Here is a 16276-nt window from a genome sequence, read left to right as displayed (position 1 = left end):
TATAAAGTTGCTTAGTCAAATGAATTGCCAAGACTAATCCATATTCTATTTTAAGGGAAAACATTTTCCTTTCCCCTCAATAAAGATATTGCAACATGGACAAAGGATCGAGGCTAGAGCCACACTTGGGTATCAGCTGTTGCCTTTGTGTGCTAGAGTCCTTGAAGAGTAACTGCTGACCTTAGTCACTCACTGTGGCCCTCAGGACATAATCACCAGCAAATAAACATCAATGTCGAGATTAAAAAAAAAAAAATTGCATCAGAAGATTCTTTTTTCACCTACTTCTATATAGCTAGTTGGCAGATCAGGCAACTACATCACCTTTCTTTGATTTTATACCAATATAACATACCTTGGAAACTCAGATAGTTGTGTTGTTAAGTTCGACTCTTTGCAACCCCATGGACTGCAGCATGGCAAATTTCCCTGTCCTTCACCATCTCCTTCACCACTTTTAGTGAGTGAGTGAAGGAAACTAAGAGGAAAACCCAGAATGATGGTATTTGTCAGCTAGCAAATCCTGGCACATTTCCAGTAAAAGGATTGTCAAGTTTAAATTTCTAATTATTTGTAAATATATCAAAATAGATGCAGAGAATACCAGTTTCTCCTGATAGCCATTCTTTCCTGTTCACACAGATAACACCTTTGGTTTTTAGCTAGGCACATGCACACCAGAATAAAGACTACATTTCCTAGTCTCCCTTGCAAGTATTACTGTTCAGGGCAGTGAAATGTGAGGGAATGATAATATTTCCTTTAACAGTATGACCATTTTTGTTTTGTTTTCCTTTATTCAATCCTGTTGCTTAGAAGTGGATATGACCGTGAGCCATCTTAGACTCCACAGCAGAGTCAATGCTGTTTTGTGGAAGAGAACCACACAGAACCGTATCTACACAGTTTTTTGTTGAAGTGCAAAACTGATCTGGACTGCCTATCTTTGGACTGTTTTACAAGACAGAAATTAAAATCAGTCTTGCCTAAGCCACTTGTGTTTTTCCCAGGTCTTTGTTATAGGACATCTGTATTAGCATATTCTAATACAGTGTGACATAACGTATGGCCCTTTTGTAACAGTCAATGGTTCCAACAGGATAGAAGGAAACTTGCAAGGTAAGTGAAATTAAAATATATGAACATTCATTCACACTTTTCTGTTTTTAATAATTTGTTAAACCAATTTTTACTCCAAAAGATTTTCTTTCTGCTGTTTATTTACATGAATGATGAAAATACTTTAAAGTTTCTTTAAATTATGATTATCCTCAATATTAGTTCCTGAAGAAAGTCCAAAGAAAAGTTTGATTGCAATAGAATTTTTAATTTCTAAATATTAGTATTTAGCTGTTTTTGAAAGGCTTGTCTTAAGCATTAAAGGAAAAGTTACTGTTTCAGCTAAAAACATGTTAACTTCCTAGAATGGCAACTGTTGCGTAGTCATTTTTGAAACTGGAAAAATGATCACGTGAAAAAATTGACACAAGCAAAAAAAAGAAACTAAAGATGTATCCTTAGTGTCTTCACATACTGAATTGCCTTCTGTCAAGTGACAGGGCTGACAGGATTGTTTATTCAATCAAAATGTTTAAAAAATGCTTTCTTATGTGCTTTCAAAGCAGAATCTTTCTACAGCTACAATTTGACTTGTTAAAGGCTGCTTTAAGGAATAAACTCCTTGAAAAGCTAAGGAACAATGTAAGGAAGAGGAGGGAAGCATAGGATTAAGATGTGGAAACAGACATTCCACACATTGTTACAGTTAATAGCCTGAGACCTAGACTAATGAAGGGGGAAGGCCAGCTCACTGCTGTAATTATCAACTTTATTTAAACCTGGGCCATTGGTAAATACAACCACTTTTCAATCTAGTAAGAGAAGCCAAACAGCAGAGGTTTTGCCACTGACTTGTATGGCAAATTTAACACAATGAACATGAAAGAATGTAAAATAAACTTTCACAAACCTGATGGTTTCCTATGCATTCTACAGAAATGTTTGAGAAAGTAATTAAATCTACTTCTGTCATTTAAACACCACCATAAATTCCGTTCTAATAAAAACAGAAGACGCTAAATCCTCTTGATTTGAAATTGAGATTTTTAGATGACTGACTTGGTTTTCACTTGTAGAAACAGTTTATGAGTCTTGCTTTATGAAAATCCTAAAATAAAACATAGTGAATATTAGTAATAACATCCTTGTTAAATGAACAAAACTAACACCTGCACTATGTAAAAGAGTGTTACCAGGAAGTCATTTTAATATTGGCCCATTTATAGAAAACATCAAATATTTATATGAGACATGTTATTTTTGTTTTATTTCATTTCTGCACTATGCCATGATGGAGACAGAAGACTATATGCTACTATAAAGCAGAAAACATTGGCAGGAGCCAATAAACACCATTTAATGTTTTGGTACTAAGAGTGTATGGAGCATTTCATTTCAGAAAGGCTTTATAAAAGTTAATGTACTGTGGACATCATAGCTTTTTGCCTTTTCATATGAACAAAGCTAGTGGAGGGAATGGAATTCCAGCTGAGCTATTTCAAATCCTAAAAGGTGATGCTGTTAAAATGCTGCACTCAATATGCCAGCAAATTTGGAAAACTCAGCAGTGGCTACAGGACTGGAAAAGGTCAGCTTTCATTCCAATAACAAAGGCAGTGCCAAAAAATGTTCAAACTATTGCACAACTGCCCTCATCTCACACGCTAGCACAGTAATGCTTAAAATTCTCCAAGCAAGGCTTCAATAGTATGTGAACTGAGAACTTCCAGATGTTCAAGCTGGATTTGAAAAGGGCAGAGGAACCAGAGATCAAATTGCCAACATCTGTTGGATCATAGAAAAAGCAAGAGAATTCCAGAAAAACATCTGCTTCACTGACTACACTAAAGCCTTTGACTATGTGAATCACAACAAACCAGAAAAGTCTGAAAGAGATGGGAATACCAGACCACCTTACCTGACTCCCGAGAAAGCTGTATGCAGGTCAAGAAGCAACAGTTAGAACCAGACATGGAACAACGGACTGGTTCCAAATTGGGAAAGGAATACGTCAAGGCTGTATATTGTCACTCTGCTTATTTAACTCATATGCAGAGTACATCATGTGAAATAGCTCAAGCTGAAATCAAGATTGCTGGGAGAAATATCAATAACCTCAGATATGTAGATGACACTACCCTAACAGCAGAATGTGAAGAGGAACTAAAAAGCCTCTTGATGAAAGAGGAGAGTGAAAAATCTGGCTTAAAACTCAACATACAGAAAACTAAGATCATGGCATCTGGTCCCATCACTTCATGGCAAATAGATGGGAGAAAAATGGAAACAGTGACAGACATTATTTTCTTGGGATCCAATATCACTGTGGATGGTGACTGCAGCCATGAAATTAAAAGACTCTTGCTCCTGGGAAGAAAAGCTATGATGAACCTAGACAGTGTATTAAAAAGCAGAGACATCACTTTGCTGACAAAGGTCCATCTAGTCAAAGCTATGGTTTTTCCAGTAACCATGTAGAGATGTGAGAGTTGGACCATAAAGAAGGCTGAGCACCAAAGGATTGATACTTCCAAACTGTGGTGCTGGAGAATACACTTCAGAGTTCCTTGGACAGGAAGGAGATCAAACCAGTCAATCCTAAAGGAAATCCACCCTGAATAGCCATTTGGAGGACTGATGCTGAAGCTGAAGCTCCAATACTTCGGCTACCTGATGCAAAGAGCCGACTCACTGGAAAAGACCCAACTCATTGGAAAAGACCCTGATGCTGGGAAATACTGAGGGCAGGAGGAGAAGGAGGTCACAGAGGATGAGATGGTTGGTTGGCATCACCGACTCGATGGACATGAGTTTGAGCAAGTTTCAGGAGTTGGTGATGGACAGGGAAGCCTGGAGTGGGGCAGTCCGTGGGGTTGCAAAGAGTCAGACACAACTGAGTGACTGAACAACAGTAACACCATAGCAAAAAAGGAAAGACTGATTATTACAAGGAATTAGAAAAAATATCTATTCATTAATTTTAAATGTAGATGAAGATAACTGAGACCCTTTTCTTAACATTTACACAAAATTTCCAAGTCTAATTAAAATTCAGTCACCATACATGTATCTGAAACATACTATATTCAAAGCCTAGTCAGGATACTAGAATTACAGGTAGGAATAAATAAACATAATTGATCTGACTGACACAAGCAAAATTGTGATCTATGACATTTCAGCTTTGATTCCTCCACAGAAACACTGGGGAGAAAAGGTGGAAAGCAGCAACTATATGAACCAACTTTGTTGGAATTCTGGAAAACAGTCAAAGGTTTACAGCAACTAACACACAGCCCAGTAAAGAAAACCATCCTCAAAATGGCAGGAAAATGTGACTTTTTACCCACCCTTGCCTCCCATGCAATGGTGGGCTTATTCTTAAAATGAGATAAGCCTGGTTTTCATTTCCCTCCCTCAAGCCAGAAGAGGAAGAATAGACTTTACTTGCCAATCACTGCCTTTTCTAATCTGTCTTTGGGATTACAAGATTTGATTCAAGCTGTTCATTGTTTTTCATAACTTGGAAACAGGCGAGAAAAGGTAGGCACTGCTTGTGAAAGCTGCCAGATGACTACAGAATTGCAGGCATCGAGATACAGGCCATGTAAGGCCCAGAGGAGAAACTGGGGTGAGATTTTTGACAAACCAGACATTCAAAAGCAGTTGTACCCAAGGAGTGCAGAATGCCAAATGTGTGCACAAACAAAAATGGCTCAGAAAAGATTTAAGACCTTAAGCTTGCATCTTGGTCTGATCCCTAGGATAGAAGCAAGCCTAACTAAGTACGGCAGGAATGCCTTAGGACACAGCTAAACTGTAAAAAGGAGAATGGGCATCTAGGGACATCTCTAAAATCAGATAAACATGAGATAATAGGGACAGAGGTTTCAATGATCACATACAAGGAATAGGCTTTGCAAAAAGGGCTTGGAAGTCTCAAAAACATGAACAACAGCTTTTAGCTGTCAGCAACAACTGGTGAACTAACTGAGGATAAAACAATGTTATATTCAGAATTACAATATTGTAATAGTAAAGTGCCCAATTTTCAACAACAACAAAAAACCTGAAAGGCATACAAAGAAACAAGGTCTATTCAATGAAACAAAAACTGGCCTGGAGGAAGCGCACACACTGAACTTAATAGAAAAAGGTCTTTAATTATGGTCAAAGAACTAATGAAAATCAAGAAAGTGATGAATAAAATGGGAATACCAATGGAGAGAAATTACAAAAAGGAGCCAAACAAATTCTGGAGCAGAAAGTTAAAATAATAAAATTTCACTAGAGGGGTTGAACAGTAGAATTGAGTAAGCAAAAAAAAATTCATCAGCAAAGCTGAAGACAGGAAGGTTGAAATTGCTATGTCTAAGAAAACAAAAAATCTTAAGGGATTTGCAAGACACCCTCAAATGGAACAAGAAATGTTACAGGAGTCCAAGGAGGAAAGAGAAAACTATATAATGATTATTTGAAGAAATAATGACAAGAAGCTTGCCAGACTTGATGTAAGATGTGGATGTAGATGTCCAGAGGCTCAATGAACACCAAATAGGGTAAAGTCAAAAGATATATCATATAGTTTGTCCTCAACCCAGGATCTGGAATTTTTCAAACCTTAATGTTACAAAAGTGATAATGCATTCAGTAAAAACCACATTTCAAGCTTTGAATTTTGATCTTTTCCCACATTAGCAATATGCAATGAGATATGCACTTATGCTGACTGGCAGTGATAGAGAGCTACAGCTCCCAGTCAGCCACATGATCATGAGGGTAAACATCTAATATACTTAAAATCATTCTGTTTTTCAGCACAGTATTCAATTACATCACTTCAAAACAGGCTTAGTATTAGATGATTTTTGCCCAACTATAGGCTAATGTAATTGTTCAGAGCACATTTAAGGTAGGATAGGCTTAGCTATGATGTTCAGGATAGGTATATAAGATGCACTTCAACTTATGATACTGTCAACTTACCATGGGTTTATCAATATACAACCCCACTGTAAGTCAAGGAAGATCTGTATAATTAAGCTATACAAAAAGAAAGAATCTTGAAAGCAGCAAGAATGAAGAGACTCATAAAGAGGACATTCAGCGTTTCCTATGTGGCTCAGTGGTAAAGAATCCACCTGTCAATACAGGAGACATGGGCCTGATCCCTGATCCAGGAAGAGTCCACGTTCTGCAGAGCAACTAAGCCTGACTAAGCCTGTGTGCCACCACTGTGCTCTAGAGTCTGGGAGACACAACTACCGAGCTTATATGTCACAACAAGTGAAGCTGGTGCACTCTAGAGCCTGTGCTCCTCAACAAGAGAAGCCACCACAATGAGAAGCCTGGGCACCACAACTAGAAAGTAGTTCCCGCTTGCCACAACTAGAGAAAAGCCCATGCAGCAATGAAGACCTAGCACAGCCAAAAGTAAAAATTTTTTTAAAGGGATCTTCAGTAAGATTATCAGATTTCTCATCAGAAACCATGGAGGCCAAATAGCAGTGGTTTGATATATTCAAAGTGCTAAAAGAAAAAACTGTCAACCTGAAATATTTTATCTGGCAAAACTATCCATCAAAAATGAGGAAGAAATGAAACCATTATCAGATAAAAGCAGGAGGAGACTATCACAATTAGATATGCCTTGCAAGAAATGCTAAAGGGAATTCTTCAAGGACAAAGGATAAGAACAGGAAACCATAAAAAGAAATAAAGCTCTGCTGTATAGAAACTAATATAACTCTAATGTTTAACTCTGTTTTCCACACAATTTAGGAACCAGTGTATAAAAATAGTTATTGGTTTATGTTTTCCGACACAACGCTTAAAGATAGAATCCTGTGACATTAATGGCTGAAAGGGAGTGAAGGCAAATTTATATAAGAGCAAGGTAGCAATGTTTTTATTAACTATTGAACTTAAGCTGCTATAAATTCAAATTAGTGTTATTACTTTATGACATTAAACGGAATCCCCATGGTAACCACAAAGAAATAGCTACAGAAGAATTCCCATGTAGTCCAGTGGTTAGGACTCTGCACTCTCATTGCTAAGGTCCTAGGTTCAGTCCCTGATTGGGGAACTAAGATCCCACAAGCTGTGCAGTGCAGCAGAAAAAAAAAAAAAAACTGCCAAAAAAGAGAAATAGCTATAGAATACATACAAAAGGAGAGAATTTATATGTTTTACTAGAAAAAAAAATCAAAACACCAAAGACACTAACAAAATAAGGAGCAAAAATCCATGAAGCATTTAGAAGAGAAGTAGCAAAACAACCTAAGTTCCTCCTTACCAACAATTACTTTAACCATGTGCTGTCTACAAGAGACTGACTTCAGATCTAAATAGGCTGAAAGTAAAAGGATGGATAAAGATATTCCATGTGAATAGTAATCAAAAGAGAACAGTATACTATTACCAGACAAATAGACTTATAACCTTTTTGAATTTAAAGAGACAGAGAAGGATGTTCTATAGGGTTTTATATAACAGATACAACAATTATAAACATTTATACATCTAATAACATCCTCAAAATACATAAAGCAAAACACAACATGCATTGCTTTCATTGCATCCCTTAAGAATATTTTAGCTGCAAATGTTTATCTTAAGAAAACTGAAATCAACATTCTAACTTTATAACTTAAGGAACCAGAAAAAGAAGAATGGACTAAGCCCAAAGCTACTAGGATACTAGAATATTAGATTAATACTAGAATATTAGAACTAAGACAAGCAAAATACTGAACAGAAAATTTTGAATCAAAAGTTAGTTCTTTGAAAAGGTTAATAAAATGGATAAACTTTTAGCTATATCAATAACAGAAAAGACTCAACTTCAAAAAACAAGATTAAGGATATTACTAATGAGTCTACAAAAATAAAAAGGCCCATAAGAATACAAGAGCAGTTGTAAACATCTTGGATAACCTAGATGTAATGGATATATTTATAAAAGCCATACCAAGACTGATTCATGAAGAAATTAGGTCCTCATAGACCTATAATTAGAAAGGAGATTAAATCAGCAGTCAAAAACCTCCCAACAAAAGAAAATCCTGCAACCTCTGACTTTACTCAGTTCTACCAAACATTTAAAGAAGAAATAACATCAGTCCTCAAACTTTTAAAAAAACAATTCAATACGAGAGAACACTTCCTAATCCATTATATAAGCCTAGTATTACCCTGATACCAAAGCCAGACAATGACAACACAAGAAAAGAGAGTTAAAGACCAATATCCCTGTTGAATACTGATGCGAAATTCTTAAAGGATTAGCAAACTGAATTCAAGATCACTTTAAAAATTTTATACATTTTGAATATATGGGTTTATTGCTGCAATGCAAGGATGGTTCAACAGATAAAAATCCAACTGAATACAATACACCACATTAGCAGAATGAGGGTCCCACGTGGATCAAATCATTGATGCTGAAAAAGGATTTGACAAAATTTTTTTGATTAAAAAAAACAAAAAACCACTCAACACACTAGGAATTGAAGGAAGCTACCTCAACATCACTTCATGGGAAACAGATGGGGAAACTGTGGAAACAGTGTCAGACTATTTTTTGGGCTCCAAAACCACTGCAGATGGTGACTGCAGCCATGAAATTAAAAGACACTTACTCCTTGGAAGGAAAGTTATGACCAACCTGGATAGCATATTTAAAAGCAGAGACATCACTTTGCCAACAAAGGTCTGTCTAGTCGAGGCTGTGGTTTTTCCAGTAGTCATGTATGGATGTGAGAGTTGGACGGTGAAGAAAGCTGAGCGCCGAAGAATTGATGCTTTTGAACTGTGGTATTGGAGAAGACTCTAGAGAGTCCCTTGGGCTGCAAGGAGATCCAACCAGTCCTCCCTAAAGGAGATCAGTCCTGGGTGTTCATTGGAAGGACTGATGTTGAAGCTGAAACTCCAATACTTTGGCCACCTCATGTGAAGAGTTGACTCATTGGAAAAGACCCTGATGCTGGGAGGGATTGGGGGCAGGAGGAAAAGGGGACGACAGAGGATGATATGGCTGGATGGCATCACTGACTCGATGGGCATGGGTGTGGTTAGACTCCGGGAGTCGGTGATGGACAGGGAGGCCTGGCGTGCTGCGATTCATGGGGTCGCACAGTCGGACACGACTGAGCGACTGAACTGAACTGAACCTCAACATAATAAAGACCACATATGAAACTCTTACAGCTAACATTATACTCAATGAAAAAGGACTGAAATCATGAACAAGATAAGGATGCAGCATTTACTATTCCTATTCAGCACAGTGTTGGAAGTTCAAGGCAGAGTAATTATTCAAGAAAAAGAATGAAATTAGAATGAAGGAAAATTATCTCTGCAGAATACATGGTCCTATGTGTAGAAAACACAAATGACCTCCACACCCCCAAATCTGTTAGCACTAAGAAAAAACTCCAGCAATGTTTAGATACAGAAACAACACACAAAATCAGTTGCCTTTCTACATACTAATATAAACAACCCCAAAGACTTAATGAAGTCTTAATGAAGAAGTTGATGACTTGTACATTGAAAACCATAAGACATTGCTTAATGATGTAAACGTGAAAGTCCCTCAGTTGTAGCCGACTCTGGGACCCCATGGACTATATAGTCTATGGAATTCTCCAGGCCAGAATACTGGAATGGGTAACCCTTCCCTTCTCTAGGGGATCTTCCCAACCCAAGGATTGAACCCAGGTCTCCCATATTGCGGGGAGATTCTTTACCAGCTGAGCTATAAGGGAATACTCCAAGAACACTGGAGTGGGTAGCCTATCCTTTCTCCAAGGGATCTTCCTGACCTAGGAATCAAACCGGGGTCTCCTGCATTGCAAATGGATTCTTTACCAACTGAGCTATCAGGGAAGCTGATATTAATGATGTTAAAGATGACACCAATAAGTTGAAAGACATCGTGTGTAAACAGACTGGAAGACTTAATATTGGTATGATGTCAATACTATCCAAAGTGATCTACAGATTCAATATAATTCACTTCAAAATCTCAATGACATTCTTTACAGATACAGAAAAATAATTCAAGCGGAATATCTAGGATCCAAATAGCCAAAACAATCTTGAAAAGAAGAAAGCTGAATACCAAAGAATTGATGCTTTCAAACTGTGGTGCTGGAAAAGACTCTTGAGAGTCCTTTGGACAGCAAGGAGATCAAGCCAGTCAATCCTAAAGGAAATCAACCCTGAATATTCATTGGAAAGACTGATGCTGAAGCTGAAGCTCCAATACTTTGACCACCTGATGGAAAAAACCCTGATTCTGGGAAAGACTGAGGGCAGGAGGAGAAGGGGGTGACAGAGGATGAGATGGTTGGATGGCATCACTGACTCAATGGACATGAGTTTGAGCAAGCTCTGGGAGAGAGAGAAGGACAGGGAAGTCTGGTGCACTGCAGTCCATGGAATCACAGACAGACATGACTTAGCAACTGAACAACAATAATCTTGAAAAACATCAAAGTTGGAAGACTCACAATTCCTGATTTCAAATTTTACTGCAAAGATACAATAATCAAAACAGTGTGATACTGAATAAAAACAGACATATAGACCAGTGGAATAGAATAAAGAATCCAGAAATTCTCACATATATGGTCAAATGATTTGGAGGAAGCACACCAAGACCATTTAATGGGAAACGGACAGTGTTTTCAACAAATGGTGCTGGGAAAACTGGGTACCCACGTGCCAAAAAACGAAATTGGATTCTTACCTAACACTATATACAAAAATTAGTTCAAATGGACCAAAGACCTAACCATAAGACTTAAAACTCCACTCTGAGGGAAAAAACCAGGGGGAAAGTTTCAGAACACTGGATTTAGGAGTGATTTCTTAGATATGACACCAAAGTCATAGGCATGAAAAGAGAAAAGAGACAAACTCAGCTTCAAATATTAGATATCTGGACTTTCCTGGTAGCACAGTGCATAAGAATCCTCCTGCCAATGCAGGCGGGTTTGATCCCTGGTCCAGAAAGATTCTACATGCCGCAGAGCAACTAAGCCCATGAACCACGCCTACTGAGCCCGTGCCACCACTACTGAAGCCCATGCACCCAGAGCCCACATGCTGCAACCACTGATGCCGTACACTCTACATCCTGTGCTTGGCAACAAGAGAAGCCACTGCAAAAGCAATGAAGACCCAGCATGGCCACAGATAAGTAAGACGTTTATGTATCAAAGGATACTATCAACAGACTAAAAAAAGCAATCCACAGATGGGAGAAGATATTTGCAGATCACATATCTGATGAGGTATTAATACCTGTTAATATATTAACATATTAATATAATTATATAGTTAATATATTGATCATAATATGTAACATATTAGCATATAAATATCAATATATTAACATATTAATATATTATCTATAAATATATATTAATGTATAAATATATTTAAATATATAAATACAAATTTATATAAATATAAATTTATAATATATAAATATATTTATATATAAAACAATATATAAAAATATATAATATATAAAGTAATAAATATATAAAATATATATTTATAAAAATATAAATATAAATTTATAGAAATAATTTGTTTATATATAATATATAAAATAAATATTATATATTAATATATAAAAATATATATTTATATAAATATATATATATATATATAACTAAAATGCAGCAACAGTTATAAAAGACAACCCAATTCAAAACTGGGCAAAGGACTTGAATAGACAGGTATCCAAAGAAGATATAGCTGCTGTAGAAAACAGTATCATAGTTCCTCAAAAAATTAAATATAGAATGAACATTTGATACTACTTCTGGGTATTTATACAAAAGAAGAGAAAACAGGGGCTTGAACAGCTATTTGCAAATGTATGTTCCTAGAAGCATCATCACAATAGCCAAAGTGAAATGACTCATGTTCGTCTGTTGATAAATGAATAAACAAAATGAGGTAAATATATACAGTGTAATATCATTCAGTCATAAAAAGGAATGAAATTTGGATACATACTATACTGTTGATGAACCTTGAAGATGTGGTAAGTGAAATAAGCCACACACAAAAGGACAAATGCATGATTCATGTATTTGTATGAAGTACTGAGACTTATATCAAGCATTGAGAATATTCAAATGCTTAGAGATTAAGTAGAATGTTAGCTACCACGGTCTGAGTAGAGGAGGGAATGAGGAGTTATTGTTTAATGGGTATAGCATTTGGTATAGGATGATGAGAAAGTTCTGGAGATGGGACAGTGGTGATGGTTGAACCAATGGGAATATACTTAATGCCATTGAATTGCATGTATAAAAGGCTAAGAAGCCAATCTGAAAAGGTTACCTACTGTATGATTCCAACTATATGACATTCCAGAAAAAGCTATAGAGATAGTAAAAAGCTATAGAGATAATATAGGGATCAGTGGTTACCACTGAGACTGGGAAAGAGTAGATGGAGCACAGGAGATTTTTAGGTGGTGAAATATTCAATGTGATACATAGTGGTGGACACATGAAATCATGCATTTGTTAAAATCTATAATACTAAAAAAAAAAAAAAAAAAAAGAGGAGCCTTAATGAAAACTATGGACTTCTGTTACCAACTTTACCAAACGCATTCTTTATATTGCTCCTAATAAGATGGAAACCTCATGATCTGTAAAATCGTGCCCTAAAATGAAAAGCCTTACAGGGGAAAAAAGGTTTGGAGTTTTGTAACCTGAGCAGTAACAAAAACAAAAATCCTAAATTTCCACTAGTATCTGCACTGAGAAACAGTCTATCTTTTGTATACTTAAACTTTGGGGTTTGTGCTTCTTCCTTTCAGATACAGACCCTGAAATCAATTGCTTCTCATAGAACCATTTTCAGGACTTCCCTGGTGGTCCAGTGGCTAGGACTCGACTCTACACTCTCAATGAAGGGGGCCTTAGTTCGACCGCTGGTCAGGCAACTGGAACCCACATCCTCAACTAAGGATCCCGCATGCACAACTAAGACCCAATACAACCAAATAAATATTTATTTTTAAAATAAACCAACTGCATTAACATTAAAAATAGGATCTAAAGGTAGCTCCCAATAATAGGAATAGAGCAGGATAGTTACACAGGTAGCTTTTGACATCCCACTGGGGGGTTATAGATAGAGAAGGAACTTTGGGAGATCATTGTAAGCTAGTGATCACTCAAGAAAGCAATCAGACTATTGTGAAACAGGCCTGCTTAACAACGAAACCACACAATAAAAGCGTAAGATATGCTCCAGGCCAATAAGTGAAAAAGTGAGGCCTGCACCCAGCTGGTCGAGGTCAGCAGGAGAATGATCCTTAAAACAGGCCCCTTAGCAAATACCAAAGACAGGAATACATGAGCAAGGTGCCATCCCAAAGTAGAAGACTTCATCATACTAAAACCTGAGGTGATTTAACATATTTTGGTCTATTTTAGTTTACATTACCACCCTTCTGCTGATGTGGATAGCACCATGACAGTCCCAGTTTGACCATATAGGGTCAAAAACTCCTCTGCCTGACTGGAGGAGGAGCTAGTGATGAAAGCTTGACGTCCACTCAAAGAATGAGGAAGAAAGTGGTCTTCTTCCCCTTTCTATTTTCCCTTTGCTTATAAACATGTTGCCCACTTAGTTCTCAGGGCAGAGGTCTCTTGCCTGCCTGCTTGTATCCTTCAAAAGCATCCTAAACTATGAATCCACTTCTTACCTCTTACTTTGTCCCTCACTGAATTTCTTCTGCACCAAGACATAAAAAACCTGTGATTTGCTAAGTCCTGAGATGAGCTGTGCAGTTTCACCTTCATCAGTCAATGCTTTTTTCCTAATAACCAGGTGAAATGTCTTTATGGTTAACTTGCACTTTGCAGTTTCCCCAGCCAGCTTAATACAGTGAAAGTTACTAAAACAGTCACTCTTTGCCCTTAAAGGATTTTCACTTGTCTTTTAGGGTCTTTATATATTACGAAGAGTTTCTCCTGAGCTGTGAGAAAGTTTGCCTCTAGTTGCTTCAACATATTAGCTTACTGGGAAAAAAAAATCATGTTTGAACCCATGCAACTTTCATACAGGATTGATATTACTCTCCTATTTACCAACTGCAAATAAGTTAATAATATATGTTACAGAAACACACATACTTTGCAACAGGATGGACTGTGTTTCAAGGTATGATAACTTTCAGTCTTTTTATTTAGAGAACAAAGAAAGATTAACTTGTTTAATTTATTTTACCTTTTAGAGTTTCACTCTCTGCCTTTGTAACAAAGAAGCAATGATTTGGCTTCACTGTGTTATTTCTTCAATGTTCTCCATGACCTATGGAAAATAAGAATCAAGATGTTTTCTCCATCTCAGTTTTTCTTTATGTGCACAACTGTCAACATGTCTTTATTTATACATGTACATCCACCCCTTCTGTTTGCAAAAAGTTGAGGTGAACTAGCCTAGAACATCCAAATGAGCCTCTTAACACACCTCAGAACACAGAAGAGTTGTATCAGCACCTCCATTCAGATCTCACAGAAGTGTCCCTGCCTTTTCTCATGCCTATTTTCTGTTACCTGAAGTTCTAACAAGCTTGGTGAATTTTTAAAAAGATATTACAAATGACAAAGAGGGTAAGAGGGAAAGATTGGTAAAGTGAGTCACTCTAACAGCAATAAAAATGAATAACTGATGGCAGGAAAACAGGAGAAAGTAGCAAAAACAGAACAAAAACTGAGATAAAAACCAAACCAAACCTGTGGCTGGTATTTAATGTAGGGACAATTCCCTCAAGAGCCAATGAGCCCTGAGCCTGTTACCCGCTATCTGTGGAAGCATAAGTACAGTATGAAAAATTTGGACTTGGGAACTAGATTCACCTGGGTTTAAATCCTGTCTTACCACCTTCTGATGTGTGATCTTGATGTTAACTTCTCTAAACCTCAGTTTTCTTTTTCATAGAGTGAGAAGAATGCCACTTGCCTCAATATGGGTTCCATTCAGTTCAGTTCAGTCGCTCAATCATGTCCCGACTCTTTGCAACCCCATGGACTGCAACCCCCTGTCCATCACCAACTCCCAGAGCTTGCTCAAACTCATGTCCATCAAATCGGTGATGCCATCCAACCATCTCATCCTCTGTTGTCCCCTTCTCCTCCTGCCATTAGTCTTTCCCAGCATCAGGGTCTTTTCCAATGAGTCAGTTCTTTGCATCAGGTGGCCAAAGTACTGGAGTTTCAGCTTCAGCATCAGTCATTCCCAATGAATATTCAGGACTGATTTCCTTTAAAATTGATTGGTTTTACCTCCTTGGAGTCCAAGGGATTCTCAAGAGTCTTCTCCAACACCACAATTCAAAAGCATCAATTCTTTGGCGCTCAGCTTTCTTTATAGTCCAACTCTCACATCCATACATGACTACTGGAAATACCATAGCTTTGACTAGGTGAAGCTTTGTTGGCAAAGTAATGCCTCTGCTTTTTAATATGCCATCTAGGTTGGTTATAGCTTTTCTTCCAAGGAGCAAGCGGCTTTTAATTTCATGGCTGCAGTCACCATCTGCAGTGATTTTGGAGCCCAGAAAAATAAAGTCTCTCGCTGTTTCCATTGTTTCTCCATCTATTTCCCATGAAGTGATGGGACTGGATGCTATGACCTTCGTATTTTGAATGTTGATTTTTAAGCCAACTTTTTCACTCTCCTCTTTCACTTTCATCAAGAGGCTCTTTAGTTCCTCTTCACTTTCTGCCATAAGGGTGGTATCATCTGCGTATCTGAGGTGATTGATATTTCACAATGGGTATTAAGACTTATAAGTCTCCAAAGTGAAATACCAGCCAGTGTCTGGCACCTATAGGTACCTGATGTTCATGGTTCCATAGTTACCTTACTTTCTATTCATTTAAAGAGTTGTACTTTAAGAACTAGTGTGTTATTGCAGTAGGGATGATACGTAATCACAAGCTAAATGAATGCCAGGACTTAAAGCTGTAGGTTTACTTAATAAACAAATTGAAATAATTGCCTCAGGAGATTTATATTTCAGATGCATACAAGGTGACATGAACGAATCTATTAGAAAGGAGTGTTAAACTGAATAAAGCTTTATGCTATGGTGGCAAGAGGAGTTTCCTGGTGAAAACAGGTCATTAACAAATTTTAAAATAACATGTACCATCATGTTCTGATT

General features: G+C 37.2%; 1 protein-coding gene and 1 non-coding gene across 14 annotated transcripts in view; one reads left to right on the top strand and one right to left on the bottom strand.

The window, feature by feature from the left end:
• The first annotated feature begins 106 nt into the window (after nt 1–106).
• On the top strand, nt 107–218 carry LOC122419905. The gene has a single exon (XR_006263112.1). It is a non-coding gene; the product is annotated as a small nucleolar RNA SNORA3/SNORA45 family (small nucleolar RNA).
• Nucleotides 219–1807: 1589 nt separating this feature from the next.
• NRG4 (neuregulin 4) overlaps nt 1808–16276 on the bottom strand; it is a 102282-nt gene continuing 87813 nt past the window's right edge. For all 13 annotated transcript variants that reach the window (XM_043490015.1, XM_043490012.1, XM_043490009.1 and 10 more), the window contains 2 exons: nt 14335–14418; nt 1808–2167 (listed from right to left, as the gene is read on the bottom strand). In XM_043490015.1, the coding sequence (XP_043345950.1) occupies nt 14402–14418 (17 nt within the window). In that variant the 3' untranslated portion in view covers nt 1808–2167; nt 14335–14401. The remainder of the gene's footprint in view (nt 2168–14334; nt 14419–16276) is intronic.

This window comes from Cervus canadensis, chromosome 17 (assembly GCF_019320065.1).
Source record: "Cervus canadensis isolate Bull #8, Minnesota chromosome 17, ASM1932006v1, whole genome shotgun sequence".
Classification (NCBI taxonomy): domain Eukaryota; kingdom Metazoa; phylum Chordata; class Mammalia; order Artiodactyla; family Cervidae; genus Cervus; species Cervus canadensis.
The sequence above is the reverse complement of the archived record's forward strand: the minus strand, read 5'-3'. Positions and strand labels throughout refer to the sequence as shown.